The sequence below is a fragment of the Chrysochloris asiatica genome, unplaced genomic scaffold (genome assembly GCF_000296735.1).
Source record: "Chrysochloris asiatica unplaced genomic scaffold, ChrAsi1.0 scaffold00037, whole genome shotgun sequence".
NCBI classification, from domain to species: Eukaryota; Metazoa; Chordata; class Mammalia; order Afrosoricida; family Chrysochloridae; genus Chrysochloris; species Chrysochloris asiatica.
The window spans coordinates 20,827,067-20,843,889 of NW_006408555.1; the positions used below are offsets into that span (position 1 = coordinate 20,827,067).

General features: G+C 44.6%; 1 protein-coding gene across 1 annotated transcript; it reads left to right on the forward strand.

Moving 5' to 3' along the window:
• Positions 1–1,530: 1,530 nt before the first annotated feature.
• Positions 1,531–11,460, forward strand: LOC102829295 (26S proteasome non-ATPase regulatory subunit 7-like). Its single transcript, XM_006860201.1, has 7 exons — positions 1,531–1,706; positions 5,243–5,334; positions 5,978–6,070; positions 7,061–7,158; positions 7,735–7,815; positions 10,113–10,204; positions 10,980–11,460. The coding sequence occupies exons 1-7, from the start codon at positions 1,633–1,635 to the stop codon at positions 11,416–11,418; spliced, it is 969 nt and encodes a 322-aa protein (XP_006860263.1). The 5' UTR covers positions 1,531–1,632; the 3' UTR covers positions 11,419–11,460.
• Positions 11,461–16,823: the final 5,363 nt, after the last annotated feature.

A 16,823-nucleotide genomic window follows, 5' to 3' on the forward strand; every position in this document is an offset into this window, starting at 1 on the left:
TGTTTGTTATAAACCATGTTAACACAGTGTTGGTGTCACCTGAATGCTTATTAAAATATAGGTCCCACCCTAGATCTGCACCAGCAGAACCTGTGTTTAACAAAATAACCCTGAACGTCTTTTTTGATAGTTATGAATAATAATGAGTTAATGTTGTTAGGTGTGGTTAGTAGGCCTGGACTCCCAGGGACCTCATACACAACAGAAAGAAACACTATTGGATCATGTGTCATCAAGATCATATATTCAATATTCTTCACTAACACCAAAAATTAACTTCACTTTCTTCTTCAACCTTCCTGATTCATAGTTCAACTTTCACACTCAGATGAGGTGACTGAAAACACATGGCTGTGGGCCGGTTCACCTTAGTCCTCAAAGCGATTTGGCTTTTGCTTTTTAACACTTTCAAGGTCTTTTAAGGCAGTGGTTTGTTGATAGATTTCTTGACTTCTAGCGTAATGGTTACGAATCGGGCTGCAAACCTTAAGGTCAAGCGGTTCGAAACTACCAGCCGCTCCGCGGGAGAAAGATGAGGCTTTCTACTCCCGTAAAGATTTACACCCTCGGAAACCCTGTACAGGGTCGCTATGGGTCGGAACCGACTCAACGGCACTTAACAGCAACAGCATGGATGCTGACTGTGAATCCTTGTACAAAGAAAACTTCAGCCTTTTCTGTTTCTGATATTGTTTTTTGGTCCAGTTGTGAGGATTTTCATTTTTTATATATTGAGGTGTATTCCAGACTGAAGGCTGTAGTCTTTGAGTACTTCCTAGAGTAGTTTCTCATGGATACAGCAGAAAACCTGAAGAGAGTCACGTTGCAGAGAGAGGATATGGATTCTTTAATATGCTTCCTATTGCTAAGCGCCCGGGAGTTACAGCGACCCTCTATCCGCCTGCTGAAGCTTTCATGCAGAAAGCCTCATTCTTCTCCCGCAGAGCAGATGGTGGGCTCGAACAGAGGACCTACTTTAAAGTCACTTTCCCACTGGCTGATTTATCCCAGTCTGATCCTTGGTAGAACTTCTGGTGTGGCACTTAAAGCGCTGGACTTGGAACCCCAAAGTCGACAATTCAAACCCACCAGCTGCTCTTTGGAAACCCTATACAGAGTCTCGGAATCAAAACCTACTTGAAGTCACTAACAATAATGACAAATCCTATATAGGATCACTTTGAGTCGGCATCCATTTGATGGCAGTGAATTGGATGGGCGTTTTCCTCCTCCAGGAACCTTTCTGACATAGTAGCTAAACTAAGGGAAAGGTTAGCAGTTCAAGCCCACCAGCAGTTATGCAAGAGGAAAATGTGGAAAATCCAATTCTGTAGCCTCGGAACTCTATAAAACAGTTCTATTCTAGTCTTTAGGGTAGCTACGAAGCCAATCAACTCCACAGCAGTGTTTGTTTTGTTTTATTTTGTTTTCCCTCTTGGTTTCCCTACCTCAAGATGGCAGCCGGAGCGCCTTTGAGGGCATCGCGCGCCAAGAACTCTGGGAGCGGAAAATGGGTCCCGCGCGGGGCGGCGGAGCCGGAAGAGGAGGAGCCAGGCCTGGAAGATCCGCGGCTACTGCTGCCGGTGTTCACGGGTCTCAGATAGCTGGGCCTGGCAGTCGGGCTGTGTCGTGATGCCGGAGCTGGCGGTGCAGAAGGTGGTCGTCCACCCCCTGGTTCTTCTCAGTGTGGTGGATCACTTCAACCGGTGAGCGGGCGACGCGGGGCGGCCTGGCGGGGCCGGAGGGGCCGCAGCTGCTGAGTCACAAGCACGCTGGGGTCGGCGCGGCGAATGCGGTCGCGCTGGGGGCGCTGATGGAGCTGGGGCGGCCCGACTTCCGTAGCGGGAGCCCCCAGCATCATCCCTGTCCCATTCACCCCACACCGGCGCCTGGCTTCCTCGTTCCTTTTACCGCAGTGTGTATGATTCCAGAATATGGGAGGTGGAGGCCGAGCTTGTGGTGGCCCTGATCCTCCCACACCTCGTCCCCATCTGTCACTTGGCCCATTTTCACACAAAAAAAAATCGTGTCGAAGGAAAGCGCCTCAGACTCGCGCTTCTGCCTCTCAGCCTGTCACCGAAATTCTAGTCTCAGCGCCATGAAAGGCTTCCGATTTTTTTTCTTTTTAATCTATGACAGTTTCTAAGTGGTAATCTGGTTTGTCGCGTTTTTCTTTTAAAAAATGAGCCCGATTGGGGATTTTGGCATTAATGACGAGGATACGAAATCTCACAGATCCTCTGAAAGGCTAGATTTTTGAAGGTGTACTTCCGCCATCCCTTGTTTTCCAGCAGCTTATCCGGCTAGACGTGTTCGTTAGTTTTACAAGATAATTACTTGAACTGAGTGTGGAAGCCCAGTTGGGAGGATCTGTACAGTCAGAGTTGCCAAGGGCCCATTCTGCAACTTCCTTGGTACAATTCCCGACTCAACCCCAGCCAGAAACAAACTCAAAACTCCACGGGCTTGGGGTCTTCCGGACCAACCTTAAGCTTCGCAGAAGTGCCCTCCTCCATTCCTGTCATACTATCACATGGAGATGGGAGAGGAAAGAAGAATGGTTGGGGAGGTTCCACACCCTAATGAGCCACTCACTCACTCCTCAGCTGGACCATGAGGTCTCTAGTTGAGGGGCCAGTGCTGTGTAGGAGCCGCACCATGAGCTTCAAAGTCCTTAACTTTGTTTGATCTATAACTAGTAAGCATTTTATAAATTTACCCAAGTATATATTAAGGAAAATGTTACAGTTTAAGCAGTGTGGTGCTCTAGGATCAGCACTGGACTGCTAACCACAAGATTGGCAGTTCAAATCCACCAGCCGATCCTTGGAAACCCTATAGTGGTGGGTATGTGCCATGGAGTCGGTTCCGACTCATAGCGACCCTGTACAGGGTTTCCGAGGTTGTAAATCTTTACGGGAGCAGAAAACCTCATCTTCCGCGGAACACCTGGTAGTTTCGAACTGCTGACCCTGAGGTTAGCAGCCTGATTCATAACCACTAAGTTATACCAGAACTCCTTTGGAGACCCTATACAGGGTAACTGTGAGTCAGAACTGACTTAAAGGCACATAACATGAAAAACCAGCAACTATAAGAAAATGTACATTTCACAGTTAGCTTTTGTCTTTCTTCTGAGATCTTGTGCCTGTGTCCCTACTTTGTTGTGGTTACAGGAAAATTGAAGACCGTTGTAATGAGACTGTTATAAGTGAAACACTCCCAACTCCTTAGGAGAAAATCACAGAGGTCTCAGATACTCAGTGGGAATGTTGAAGTATAAATCTTGCTCACTCATCCACCCTTTTGAGTGTGGTTAGTTACCAGCTCACCCTTATGACTAATTAGGCACAGAGGCCGTACATGACAGGTAGTGCTGGGAGGTCGGAATCTTACTGAGCTACGTCCAGACATGGAATAGATGTTGATCGGTATGGCAACCCTGAAGCCAGGCCACAGTCTGCTTCTCTTCTAGTATCTTTATCACTGAAAAGATCCGAGAATATAAAAGTTGGGAAGGTTTAAAGGAGAAAGAAAAACTGTAAAGGCAAAAATTAAAGCTAAATGTGATCCTGCACCTTAAATGTGTGTTTCACACTTTAATTAAATAGCACTTTAAAACTCTTAAGCTCAGGAGGCTTCTCCTTTTCTCTGTTTTAAATGTCTATAAAATTTGAATTTTTTCAAAGCACGTATTAATTACTTTGCAGTCAGTGATGAGTAAAAGTGCCAGTGTGCTGAGCTTCTGTTAAGAGTGATAGACAGCTCTGGAAATGAACAGTAGTGATAGTGTCACTTGATGGACATAATTATATCACTGAATTGTGCATGTAAAAATGTGGAAATGGCGAATGTTCTATGTAAAAACCCCAAACCATGGCTGTCCATTCGATTCTGACTCTTAGTGACCATATAGGACAGTAGAAGTTGGGGTTCCACACCTGGTGTGGTGTTGTAGGATAAGCACTGAACTGCAACGTCAGTGGTTGAAGCTCACCAGCCGCTCTTCAGAAACCCACTACAGGTTGCTAGGAGTCAGAACTGACCCAACATTGAACAACTGTATTTACCCAAACAGACTACCAAATCTTGCTCAGGTATGTTTGAAACGCCAGCCTGTCAAATTTAGTCACTACACTACCAGAGTTGCTTATTACATATATATGTATTTTGTTGGTGTTAAATATTGTCAAGTCGGTTATGACTCATAGTGACCCTGATAGGGTTTCCAAGGAGTAGCTAAGTGCTTATCCTATAGTACCTCACCAACACTTCGCATGTATATACTTGGGGGCTTCACAAAGTTCAAGAAAAATTCCATTTTAATCCATTTTCCAGGAAATTTGTGACGCCCCCTCATACATATTTGTTTTGGTAGGTGCTGTGAGTCAGTTTGACTCATAGCAACCCTGTCTAAGGCTTACTGAAAGCGGCTGAAAGGGGGGTTTGCACCATCGACCCAGTGATTGGCAGTAGTGCTTACCCTGCAGAGCCACACCAGGACTCCATATGTATTCGTTGTTGCTTTTAGTGTTAAGTGCCATTAGGTTGGTACCAACTCATAGTGACCCTGTGCCCAACAGTGCCCGGTCCTGCGCCAGCGTCACAATTTTCGCCAGATAGATTTAGCTCACAACGAAATGCTCGTTTCAGTAGTACGAGATTTAGAAAGCAGTTGTACTGGTTTTGGGGGCGCATGCTTTTGAATTCCATGTCGTGCCCAGCTATGAGGGTTCCATTCTGACAACTACATCATGTATCAGTTCTGGTTTGAGTTCAATACTTGTTTCTTTTTTTTTTTCCCATTACTGTTGCCATTTGTTACCAGAATCCTTATAAATCCCATTCTTGAACATCTGAGAATAGCATCAACAGATTATATACTGCAACGTTGTATGTGGTACATTTTACTGACAGTGAGATTGTGGCGCTGGACCAGAAGGTCGGCAGTTCAGCATCACCACTTGGAAACTCTCTACAGGGTCGCTATGAGTCGGAATCAATTCGACAGCATCATTAACAACAAGAAGATGTACCAAAAGGATCATTGTAACTTAGACATCATAAATTGTGCTTGTCGTATTAGTATTTCATATTAATAACTAGTCTATTTGTCTAGTAGGATTTGTTCCCAGGTAAACTGACAGATTTCTACCTATACCACTAATCTTTCCCATTGATATTGTTGAGTCTGCATATCTGTGTGTGCCTATCCAGACTGACCATCTGTTTTCTCATTCAGAATAGGCAAAGTTGGAAACCAGAAGCGTGTTGTTGGTGTGCTTTTGGGATCATGGCAAAAGAAAGTACTCGATGTATCAAACAGTTTTGCAGGTAAAAGATAAATTTTACATTTTTCTAAGCTTGGTTAAAATGGTAATTTTTAAAGAAACAAAACTTTTCTGAATTCTTTTTCATTAACGCCTGGGATTTGGGGGCCTAGAAGCTACTCACTACATCAAATAGTAACTATAGATTTGTTGTAGCAGGAAAGCAGTCATAGGCAGTACATGCATTAATGAGTGTGGATACACACCAATAAAACTTTATTTATAAAAATACCCAGCACTGTACATAGTCAATCCCTGCACTAAACTATGGATTAATGTTAGAGGTAAGGTGAGGGGCAATATGGAGGTCACTGGTCTTTTACTCCTTGCCATGAATCTGTATCCATGTGTTGTATAATGAAAGCCACAACAGCAAAGAACAAAATCAATGCTCAGGTGCTCTCCCGACTAGGAGTCACTAATTCTAGTATCTAAAAAGATCAGCTAGTAGCGTAAATTGCCAAATGGGAGCTTTTGGAAGTGACGGAACTTAAAGCAAACTGAAGCGCATTTGTCCTCTTTAAATAAGGGGCTACCAGACCCATCAGTGCTGGGGATCAGGCTGGGAGCCTCCTGCTGCTGTCACCTCTGCTCTAGATTTCTGTGTAGTGCTCTAAACGAAATCTTGTACTTTTCCCCCTCTTCAGTCCCTTTTGATGAAGATGACAAGGATGATTCTGTCTGGTTTCTAGACCATGATTATTTAGAAAACATGTATGGAATGTTTAAGAAGGTCAATGGTAAGTCAGTTTTCTCAGATGTTAATGAATGACATTGATTTGTGTTTGTGTGTGAATTTTTTTTTAATCATGCCCTTTTCTTAGTTTAATTATAAAAGGCCTTTTTACTTAAGGAGCTCTGGTAGTGTAGTGGTTGTGAGTCAGGCTGCTAACCTCAAGGTCAGCAGTTTGAAACTACCAGCGGTTCCACAGGAGAAGGATGAGGCTTTCTGCTCCCATAAAGATTTACAACCTTGGAAACCCTATGAGTCCGAACCAACTCTCCATGGCACAACCACCAGACATAAAAGTAAAGTCACTGCAGGATAATGTGCTGGACCATAAGGTCGTTTGAACCACAAGGTCAGCAGTTCAAGTTCACCAGCTGCTCCTTGGAGACCCTACACAGGATCACTGAGTCAGAACCAACTCAGAGGCACTTAACAACAATGGTAGTAGAGGAATTCAGTAGAACAAATGAGAAACTAGAGTAACAATTTGAAAGCCAGATAGGTTGCCTAGGTGTGGGAAGGAAGAGGGCAGCCTTCCGTTTGTCGCAGAGAAACAGAGAAAAAGCAAATAAAATCCACCCACCCCTAGAGCTTTAGTATCACCAGAGTGGATATTTCTTGGTCGTGCATATAATTTTCATTTTATTTCATTACCCCAACTGCATTGCTTTGGAAATGTTTATTCCCTCAACACTCATTGATAACAGTTTGTGTAACATGAACTTCGTTGGAATTGCCTTAGAATTGCTCTCTAGTTGCTTAATGTTTGACTGGTCTCCTAAACTAGTCTGGGACTTGGTTGTCTCTAGATTTCCCACGCTGCTTATATTTTAAGAATTGTTTTTGAGTTTAAGATGATCCAAGTATGTCAGGGTTTAAAATAGATACCTAAGACTTGTTGAAAGTGTGAAGGTTGTAACTATCAACATTCTTAGCCTTTTGGGGGGAGTATAGAGATTTTCATGGAACAATTCAAACATACTAATTTTTTCTTTCGCAGCCAGGGAAAGAATAGTTGGATGGTATCACACAGGTCCTAAACTACACAAGAATGATATTGCCATCAATGAGCTCATGAAAAGATACTGCCCTAATTCAGTAAGTGATGTTTTCAAAACCCATGGCCCAGAGTCTTTGCTATCTTACTCAAACAGAGAGTACCTTGGGTAGCAAATCATTTCACAGCTTTCCCCCTCCATAAATTTATTGTATTACTTATTGTATTGTATTGTATTGTAATTTATTGTATTGTAATGTTCTGTGTAATTTCCTATGACCTAATGGTTATCGTAAGTAATAGTTAACACACCTGCCAAGTGCCAGGTATATGAGTTAATTTACTTAATCCTCTGAATAACAGCTCCCTGTTCTGTAGAAATGAGAACAGTGGGGCTCACAATAGTTAGTAGGTCTGGTGAGTGGTAAGGCTGAGTTGGAAACACTGGCTGACTGGACTTCACGATCCTTGTACTGAATTACAACCCCCAGTACCACTGCTCAGCATGCCAGTGAAGGGGGCGAAGAGCAGAGCATACGAAATGTAAATTCACTTTTGCTGGCAATCCTGGGGCTCATTTCTAATTGAATAGACTCGTAACCCTGAGAAGAATGGCCGTGATTTCCCTGTCATGCACTGGCTCTGGGATGCTTTGCTAAGATGTGTTTCTCTGCCAGGTATTGGTCATTATTGATGTGAAGCCAAAGGACCTGGGGCTGCCCACAGAAGCATATATTTCAGTGGAAGAAGTTCATGATGTAAGTCATTTTGCCATGAGCCCAAGAGATTGGATTTGCTGCTTAATGGAGGGTGGGTTTTTTTCCATTTTCAAGTTAGCAAATCCTTTCTCTAAAGCAGAAACTTGTTGGTTTCTCTCAGTGGTTTTTGCTCATATTTTTCTTTCTAGTTTTTGAATATTTTCTTTACCTATTGGCACTGTGGGTTAATGCACTGGACTACTGAGTTGGTTTGAATCGCAAGGTTAGCGGTTCAATTTCACCAACCGCTCCTTGGAAACCCTATACAGGGTCACTATGGGTTGGAACCGACTCAACAGCACTTAACAAGTGCAGTTGGGGAGCACAGTAGCTCCATACGATAAACATTGGATTACTAACCACAAGGTCCACAAAAGAAGGAAGAAGCTTTCTGCGCCCTCAAAGATATAGTCTCAGAAACCCTATACAGGGTTGCTGTGAATCTGAACCGACTCAACTACATTACAGTAGCATAGTGAATTATAAGCTGAACTGCTAACCGCAAGGTCAGCAGTTCAAACATGCCCGTCGCTCCATGGGAGAAAGATGAGGCTTTCTGCTCCTGTGAAGATTTACAGCCTCGGAAACCCCACGCAGGGTTGCTCGGAGTTGGAATTGCCTGGACAGCACACAACCACCACCATAGACTCGATCACATTTCCCTTTGAATGAGTCAGAACTGGCAAGAACTAGATGGCAAGACCAGCTGTGATTGATCACCTGACACTGGAATGCCGGGCTCCACAGCCCCCAGTGTCTGCTGTATGCCTTGTTATCAGGCACTTCTGGCATCTGAGTGACGAAGTGCAAAAGAATAGTTTCTCTGCTTCCAGCAAAATTGAACTCAAGCTCTTCATGAGACTTGATGTCAAAATGTGGTGTGTTTTACTGTGATCTTAAAATATTTACACTTTCAGTGTCTACCAAAGAACTTGATCTTGAATTTCCAAAGTCAAGAGCTGGAAGGACAGATTAAAGTTTTTGGATTTACAGACGCAGAGTATTCAGTCTTAAAATCTGGAAAAGACACTTCGGGTTCTTTTTAGTGCTGTCAAATCAGTTTTCACCCATAGCGACCCTGTGTAGGGTTTCTGAGGAGCAGCTGGTGAGCAAGGAGCTTTGAACCACTGACCTTGTTGTTCAAACCAACTTTGCAGTCCATTACATTAACCCACAGCACCATACCAGGACTCCATACTTTAGGTTAGCGCCCTACAATTTTTACCTCCTGTTCCTTTTTGCTTTACTAGATTTAAACTTATTGCCCACTTCTGACTTTTATCCCTGATCTTGGCACTGTTATTTTTAAGGTAACTTTTACCCTGCCTCCCGCCAAAAGGGATCTGAGGCTACTACACACAACATACACATGCACACACACACTACAATGCAGCAAGATAGTTTTAAATAGAAACTGGAGGAACAGTCAAGATGGTGTTAGAAAACCAGAAAAGCATTATTAGTAGATGAAAAGGCATGCTGTGAAATTCTACAAGGTTGCTAAGCTTTGTCCTTCCTAGCCTTGGAAGCGAACAGGAAGCTGTCATTTGTAGGATTCACGTGATCCATAATAAAACAGCCTTTACAGCACCTAGAGTGAGTTCGGGACTTGACCAGTTATGAAGCCCAGGCAGTGTGGCTGCAAAGTCTGTGACATGCTACAGCTTTGGATGGGAGGCATGGCCTTTTCAACACTAGGTCTCATAGACAACTTCCCAAGGCCCACCTGAAGTCATGAGGTGAGCCTGTGAAGACTTCCCACCATCAGAAAGCCAGCTTCTCTAAAGCCAGGTGCTCTGGTATCATCTGATCCAAGGGACAACAGAGGGTGATATGGTTATGTTTTTTAGCACAAAATTGCCTAAAATATGTTGTATGATGACTGTTTTAGACTGTATGTAAGCTAAGCACTGAACTGCTCACCACAAGGTTGGTGGTTCAAACCCACTAGCCACTCCTTGGAAATCCTCAACAGGGTGACTGTGAGTTGGAGCAGACTCAGCATGAAACAACATACACTTCAAAAATCACCCTAACCAAGACTTCCCTGAGTGTCAGGCCCAGTGTCAGAAAACAATTTTGTGGCTGCTCCAACATACAAATAAGCTAACCCTGTCACTAGGCAGAGCTGCCGGGGTTTTAGTTTAGAAAACTTGAAAAACATGCTTTGCCCACCTTTGCCATGCGCAATTCTTACCTGTGTACCCATGAAAATGATCTGACTTGAAGGTGTATGAAGAGGAAGGGGGGGCGGGGCGATAGTATCAGTAAATAACTAGTTACGCTTCCTCTCCCAGGATGGAACTCCAACTTCAAAAACGTTCGAGCACGTCACCAGTGAGATTGGAGCAGAGGAGGCTGAGGAAGTTGGAGTTGAACACTTGTTACGGTGAGACCTCAGTGCAGCTGCAGGACTGCCCACAGCGCTCTCAGCTCGAGAGGCTGCTGGTGTCAGGGAGCACATGTGTCAGGGACCCGAGCCCTCCTTGTGGCCCAGTAACAAGTCTCTGATTCCAAGCAAATTACTGCCCTTTCTGGGGCATTGTTTTCTTAACTATGAAATGAAACGACCGTGAACTAACCTCTAACGGGTCTTAAGATTTTATAACTTTGTGTGGGTAGCTTAACTTGCTCAGAAAGTGATGTTGGCTGTGAAAAGAACAGAGGTGTGAAGTAAACAAACACAGGCGCAGGCTCTTGCAGTTGTGTGTCCTCTGCAGAGACTCTCTGTCAAATAGGGCTCCCTTCCGCTCTAAAACTGACTGCTGGCTGATTGAAGCTCCCAACAGCTGACTTCAGCAGTGCTTTTAGGAGCGGGAAAGTCAGTACAAAGCGTTGCTGTAATCAGCACATAGGAATTTAGTGATCGACAACTGAAACCTTTACCTTGTGGGGGTTGTTTGTTTTGTTTGTTTTTAGTGAAAGTGGTTTCATTTTAACTCTGCTATGATCATCTCTAGAAAAATATGAGGAAGATAACCTATCATGCTACAATGTACCCCCACATGAAAACAAATTAAGGCAATTTGTACCCAAATCTTTTATCAAATTTAGAAGAAACAGCACTTTTCTTTTGAAACTTGTTCTTCTCCAAAAGGCTGGGTGTTGTCTTAGAATGTGAGAGCCTACGTGATTTACTAATTTTCTTGTTGTGGGTATTGCAGAGACATCAAGGATACTACAGTGGGTACTCTTTCCCAGCGGATCACAAACCAGGTCCATGGTTTGAAGGGACTGAACTCCAAGCTTCTGGATATTAGGAGCTACCTGGAGAAAGTGGCCACGGGCAAGTTGCCCATCAACCACCAGATCATCTACCAGCTGCAAGACGTCTTCAACTTGCTGCCGGACGTCAGCCTGCAGGAGTTCGTCAAGGCCTTCTACCTGAAGACCAATGACCAGATGGTGGTGGTGTACTTGGCCTCACTGATCCGCTCTGTGATAGCCCTACACAACCTCATCAACAACAAGATTGCCAACCGGGATGCAGAGAAGAAAGAAGGGCAGGAAAAAGAAGAGAGCAAAAAGGATAGGAAAGATGACAAAGAGAAAGAGAAGGAAAAGAGTGATGTAAAGAAAGAAGAGAAAAAGGAGAAAAAATGAAACATGTAGCGTTTTTAAATTTGTAAATTAAAATCTTATAAATGAAATCAGTGTGCTGCTAGAGGGTTGTTTTCACTTTTAAGTGCTTGTTGAAAAGCTGTATTGATGAGAGCTCTCTGCCTCCGGTCACTGGCTGTGGCCTTACACAGAAGGGAACCGAGAGAGGGACTGATCTCATAACTAGACTGCAGCTAAGGCGGGTAGAAGTTGGGGAAATGATTGTCGGCTCCGGCTAAAGATTGTGTGAGAAGAGTGAGGGGGAGTACACATCAAACCTGGTACTTCACAGTCTTATAAAACCAGGAATTGCATTTTCCAAGTTTGTTTCTGGCAGTTTACAAAGTTGCTCAGTGGAATGCATGAATTCCGTAAGTGCTCTGCTGCATAACACCTCGAGTTCTGCCCCCTGCGCTGAGATACTGCACCACAGGACTGTGGACCTGTAGCTCGGCCATTCTCAGGGCTTGGGTTCCAGCTCCGTGTATTGTTTACCGTGAAAGACACAATTAAATGGCTTGGTTTTTAAGTCCGTGTTGTAGTTGTTTTTGACTCCGAGAGTGGTGATGGTTGTTTTCAGAAATAGCCAAGATGATCCCTAATTGAAGCTGCATTAAAGCATTATCACAGATTTCCATTTTGTTACCAAAGAGTGGGTCTTGTTCTTTTAAATAAAGCCTGACAGTCTGCTGGAGTGAGGGAGGCTCTCACCAGGGCCAGAAGACCTGGGCTCTAGTTGGTGCCTCCGGGTGGGTTGCTCAGGCAACAGTAGACCACCTCTGGAGCAGCTTTCATAAGGACATGTGGAATTCTGTAGTGGGTCTGAGGTTAACAGGCAGCTCTCAGCAAATGAAAGGAGGGATTTAATCACCTGATGCAGCCCTGGGCTAGCACTGTAGGATCAGCACTGGACTGCTAACCACAAGGTTGTCGATTCAAACCCACCATCTGCTCCTTGGAAACCCTATACAGGGTTGCTAGGAGTCAAAACTTACAGCACTTAACAATATAAAGCCTTAAATGTCAGAAGCTGTCATTTTCCATGTCATATGCTAAACTGGTCTCAATTCGTGGTGACACAGCATGTGGAATACGCCTTGGGTTATTAACCACAAGGTTAACGTTAAGTGCTGTTGAGTGCAGTCTGATTCAGTAACCCTGTATAGGGTTTCTGAGGAGCAGCTGCTGGGTTTAAACTGAAGTAATTCAAGCCCACCAGCCACTCTGCAGGAGAAAGAAGAGGCTGTATATGCCCATAAAGATTTACATTCTTGGAAACCCTATATAGGGTCACTGTGAGTCAGAATCAACTCAATGTCAGTGTTTGGACTTTATTAGAACCTTCCGGGACCCTTCCATGACCATAGACATAAATGGTCAGATGTAGCCCACATAGACGATTTAGGTACTTCTGGGTCAGATTCAAACCTCCAACTTTTCCATCAGCAGCCAAGCAAAAGATCAGAACCCAGGAAATTTATCCTAATCAGAAGACAGAAACTATCAATGTGGAACTACAGTGTGAGGTCAGTTAGCTATTCATAAAGCTCCTTCATTTCTACTCAGACCAGTTACAAAGAGACCAAAGGTTAGTGCAAACTGTATTGAAGGTATCCCTCCTATGCAAAGTAAGTCAAGAAGGAACTAGGAATCATGGGATTTTACTCCCATTTCTGGAGAACGCACCAGCTATAAGATCTCAACCATAATTATTTTTGTTTCAAATTGTTTAACACATCACTGGGAAGTAATAAACAGGCCTGTTCTTTCACCATTTTTCTGTGAAAATATCTAAAAGACAGACTCCAAAAGTAGTGGGAGTGGAAGGAAAAGAAAAGCGGAAGAGACAGCTACCAGTCAGTCTCCAGGGCTTCAGTAAAGATGGTATATAAGTAGGCAATGGTTTGTTGAGTTCAACATGAGATCACAATGAGTCAGAGCGGCAGGCAGTAAAGGGCAACAAAATCAAGCAAACTCGTTTCTCTCAGGAGCCAGTCTGTTTCTGGGCACTAGATGGCACCCTTGACTGATCTCATCTCCTGGCAAGAGAAACGTTCGGTTGCCAGGTCAGGATAGAATTCTGAACCTTCTCCAAAGTTGCTTCCTACCACCCACCATTTGGACCTGCAGATGTTCTTAAATTCTGTAGGAATTTGGAGGGTGTGGGGGTTCCAAAAAACAGGATCAAGCAATGACACCTCCATCCTCACTACTGCTCTGAGTGGACTTTACAAGGTTTTTTCTACCTTTCAGCTAGTTCATTCATGACTTTCCTCTGCTGTGGGTACCACTCCTGGTTTTTTCACTAAGGACAATAGGGATGTGCTGGCAAATGTTTATCAACCAGCTCTCAAAAAGAGAGTGGGCAGCTAACTTGTAGCCTTTGCCAATTTCCCTGTCTATAGTATTTCCACCAAACAGATACAACAGACAAAAATAAAATCAAGAGCACACATGATAGTAAAATATAGTAAAATAATTACCATGTGATGTTTTGAGTACTTATGACAGTTTTAAGCTACTTAAATATAAGTTTATACAATGTAATTTTTAATGATGGCTGTGTTGAGCCAGCAGCTCAAAAAATACCTAAAATTTTAACAAGTGCCTTTTGCAAGCCTGGTGGAAGTGGGTCCGGTGCTCCATGCTCTGCAGTTTCAGGGCTGATAGCTCTCAGATATGTTCCCAAGCCCCACAAACACCAAAACACATGAGATCATACCAGTCACTCATTGGTTATTTAGAACAGAAGTCAGCCTCTTCACACCACAGCAAACTTTTATAGGTGACAGAGCTCTTAGTAAAATGCCTGGGGAACTTTCCAGGCAGGTGCTGGCAGGGCATTTCCAGTTTTTAAGACCCCAACTGACCATATTATACAGCTGTTGTATGGACCCAGCCACCTCAGAATGAACTGTGATACTTGTTAAAGACTGAGTGTTGCCCTACCCGTGACCTGCTGAATTAGAATCTCTGGGAATCTGTTTTTAAGCCACCTCCACTGGTTCATACAGAATTGAGGACCACTGTTCGGGAGGTTTTGGTATTGGTACTCCACAATGTCTTCCTTCTCTGAAGCTTTGCCCCCGTGTCCAAACTCTGTGTACATACCACTGATAGAATCTGAGCAATGTTAGCATCATTAGGCTAACCTTTGAACCAAAATGACCCCCTAAATCCCCTGGTTCATTTATTATCTTCTCATTTTCAGTCCTGACTTCATCCCTAGCTCTACCCCTCAGTACATAAACACTCAATTCACACACACACACCCTCCCCCACGCCTGCAACCTGCATCTCTCACTGCTGATATTCCTTTAGCCATCACCCACCCTGCTCCGCAGGTCTGTAAATACACAGAAAACAGCCCCCAAACTATCCTTGAAAGACTGGACATGACTCTTGCCAACCAAGTTTGGCTGGAGGCCCAGGCAAGCACTAATGACATTCCACAGCAGAGGGCCACAACCCCAGGCTGGGCCAGACTGATGGCCACCAAGACCATCAGTGCTGCAAGGCAAATGATGCCAGGCTGTAGGCTGGGAGCAGGCATTAAAATGACTTCCTCTTGCCAGTATTTTCTTTCCTCAGGAAAAGGAAAAAGAATGGTACTTGGACCTTTCTGCCTATAGTCCTGGTTACAGGATTTCAAAATCTAACCTTCGGGACATGGAGCCTTCATTTACTAACAATCAGAGCCACTTTAGGACCAAGAGCTTGGAAGAGATGTGAATCCAAGGGTATTTCATTTGAGCTAGGTTGGTGTGTTATTTATCTGTTGCTGTGAACAGATGCCCCTAAGGCTTAGCAACTTAAAACCACACACATTCACTCTCTCACAGTTTCTGTTGTGGGTCAGGAGCCTGGACACAGCGTCGCTGGGTCATCTGCTCAGGGTCACTCAGTCTGTCATCAAGGTGCTGGCTGGAGTAAGGTCACTTCAAGGCTTCACGGGGGAAGGATTGGGCTTTGAGCTCATGTAGTTGTTAGGAGGGTCCAGTCCTTCATGGGCTGTGGAACTGAAGGCTTCCGTTCCTTCTTGGTTATTGGCTTGAAGCTGCCCTCAGTTCCTTGCCCCGTGGGCCCCTCAGGAGAGCAGCTTCTATGCTTCATCAGTGTGTACAGGTCAAGCAGGCAAATTGAGTCAGCTAGCAAGAAGTCACAATCCTTTGTAGCTCGATCATGGAGGTGACACCCCACCACCTGTGCCCTCATCTGTTGTCTAAGACAAGCTGTCCCTCCAGCTCATACTCAAGGGCAGGGTGTTATACCTCCAAGGGGTGAATGCCAAAGGGGCTCGGTGGGGTCATCTTATCAAGAGTTCACCAGAGCCATCAACAGTAGGCTACAGTGGACCTTTCCTTATAAATTTCAGTGTCTAAGAAGACTGTGTTAGCAGAAAAGGCAGAAGTACAACTTGTTTATAAACAGGTTATAAAACCTGTTACAAATAGGACTATCTGATGCCACAAAACAAGTCCCTAGAAGCTCAGAAGGCATCCAAAGAGAGTGCAAGGAATCAAGCTGGGGTTCTTAGGTGGGGGACTTAGGTGGAGGTCTCTTAAGTGGGGGATTAGAGAGAGGGCAGTGGGGGAGTGGAGGGTAGGGATCTCAGAGAGGTGGGGGCAGAGATGTAGAGAGGGGCTCCTAGAGAGGTAGGGGTGGGGAAGGAGAGGGACTTAGATGGGAGACTGTTGGAGAGGTGGGGGCTCAGAGAGGTGGGGGTGGGGAGCAGAGGATGGGGGCTCAGAGAGGTAGGGGGTCCTCAGAGTGAGGGAGCAGAGGTTGGTGGGGTCGCAGACAGGTTGCGGGCAGGGGAGCGGAGGGGTGGAGCAGTGAGTATTCTTCGCTGATGAGCAAATACTCAATTCTGACATAAGTTGATACTTTCTCCTCCCGAGACCCCATTACACTGATAATGAATATAAAGGGTTTTTTGTTTTGCAGGAGCCATTTGGCCCAATTTGAGAAGAAACATACTGTCGGGAAATGAACTAAGAGGCTAACACTAACAGACTAATCACTGTGAAGGTTAGTTTTATGTGTCCACTTGGCTAGCCTATGGTACCCAGTCATTTCATCAAACCCTAATCGAGGTGTTGCTATGAAGGTATGTGAATATGGCTGACTACTTCAATCACTGGACTTTAAAGAAGATTGTCCTAGATGGTGTAGTGGGGCTCATCTAATCAGTGGAAGGCCTGAAGAGCAAAATCTGGTTTCCCAGAGGAGAACTTCTGCCTCAGGAATGCTGTGTCCAGCCTGCTGGCCTACCCTTAGGACCTCAAAGTTCCCAACCCTGATGCTCAGCCATCCATCCGTGGAGACCTGCATGTCCTATGATGCTGCACAGGGGATGCTCAGCCATCCATCCGTGGAGACCTGCATGTCCTATGATGCTGCACAGG

Bases quoted from the DNA above. Each gene is read 5' to 3' on its own strand.
- LOC102829295 (XM_006860201.1), top strand. From the start codon at position 1,633: ATGCCGGAGCTGGCGGTGCAGAAGGTGGTCGTCCACCCCCTGGTTCTT. The intron at 7,159-7,734 runs GTAAGTGATGTT...TTTCTCTGCCAG, and splicing joins AAAGATACTGCCCTAATTCA to GTATTGGTCATTATTGATGT. The intron at 10,205-10,979 runs GTGAGACCTCAG...TGGGTATTGCAG, and splicing joins GGAGTTGAACACTTGTTACG to AGACATCAAGGATACTACAG.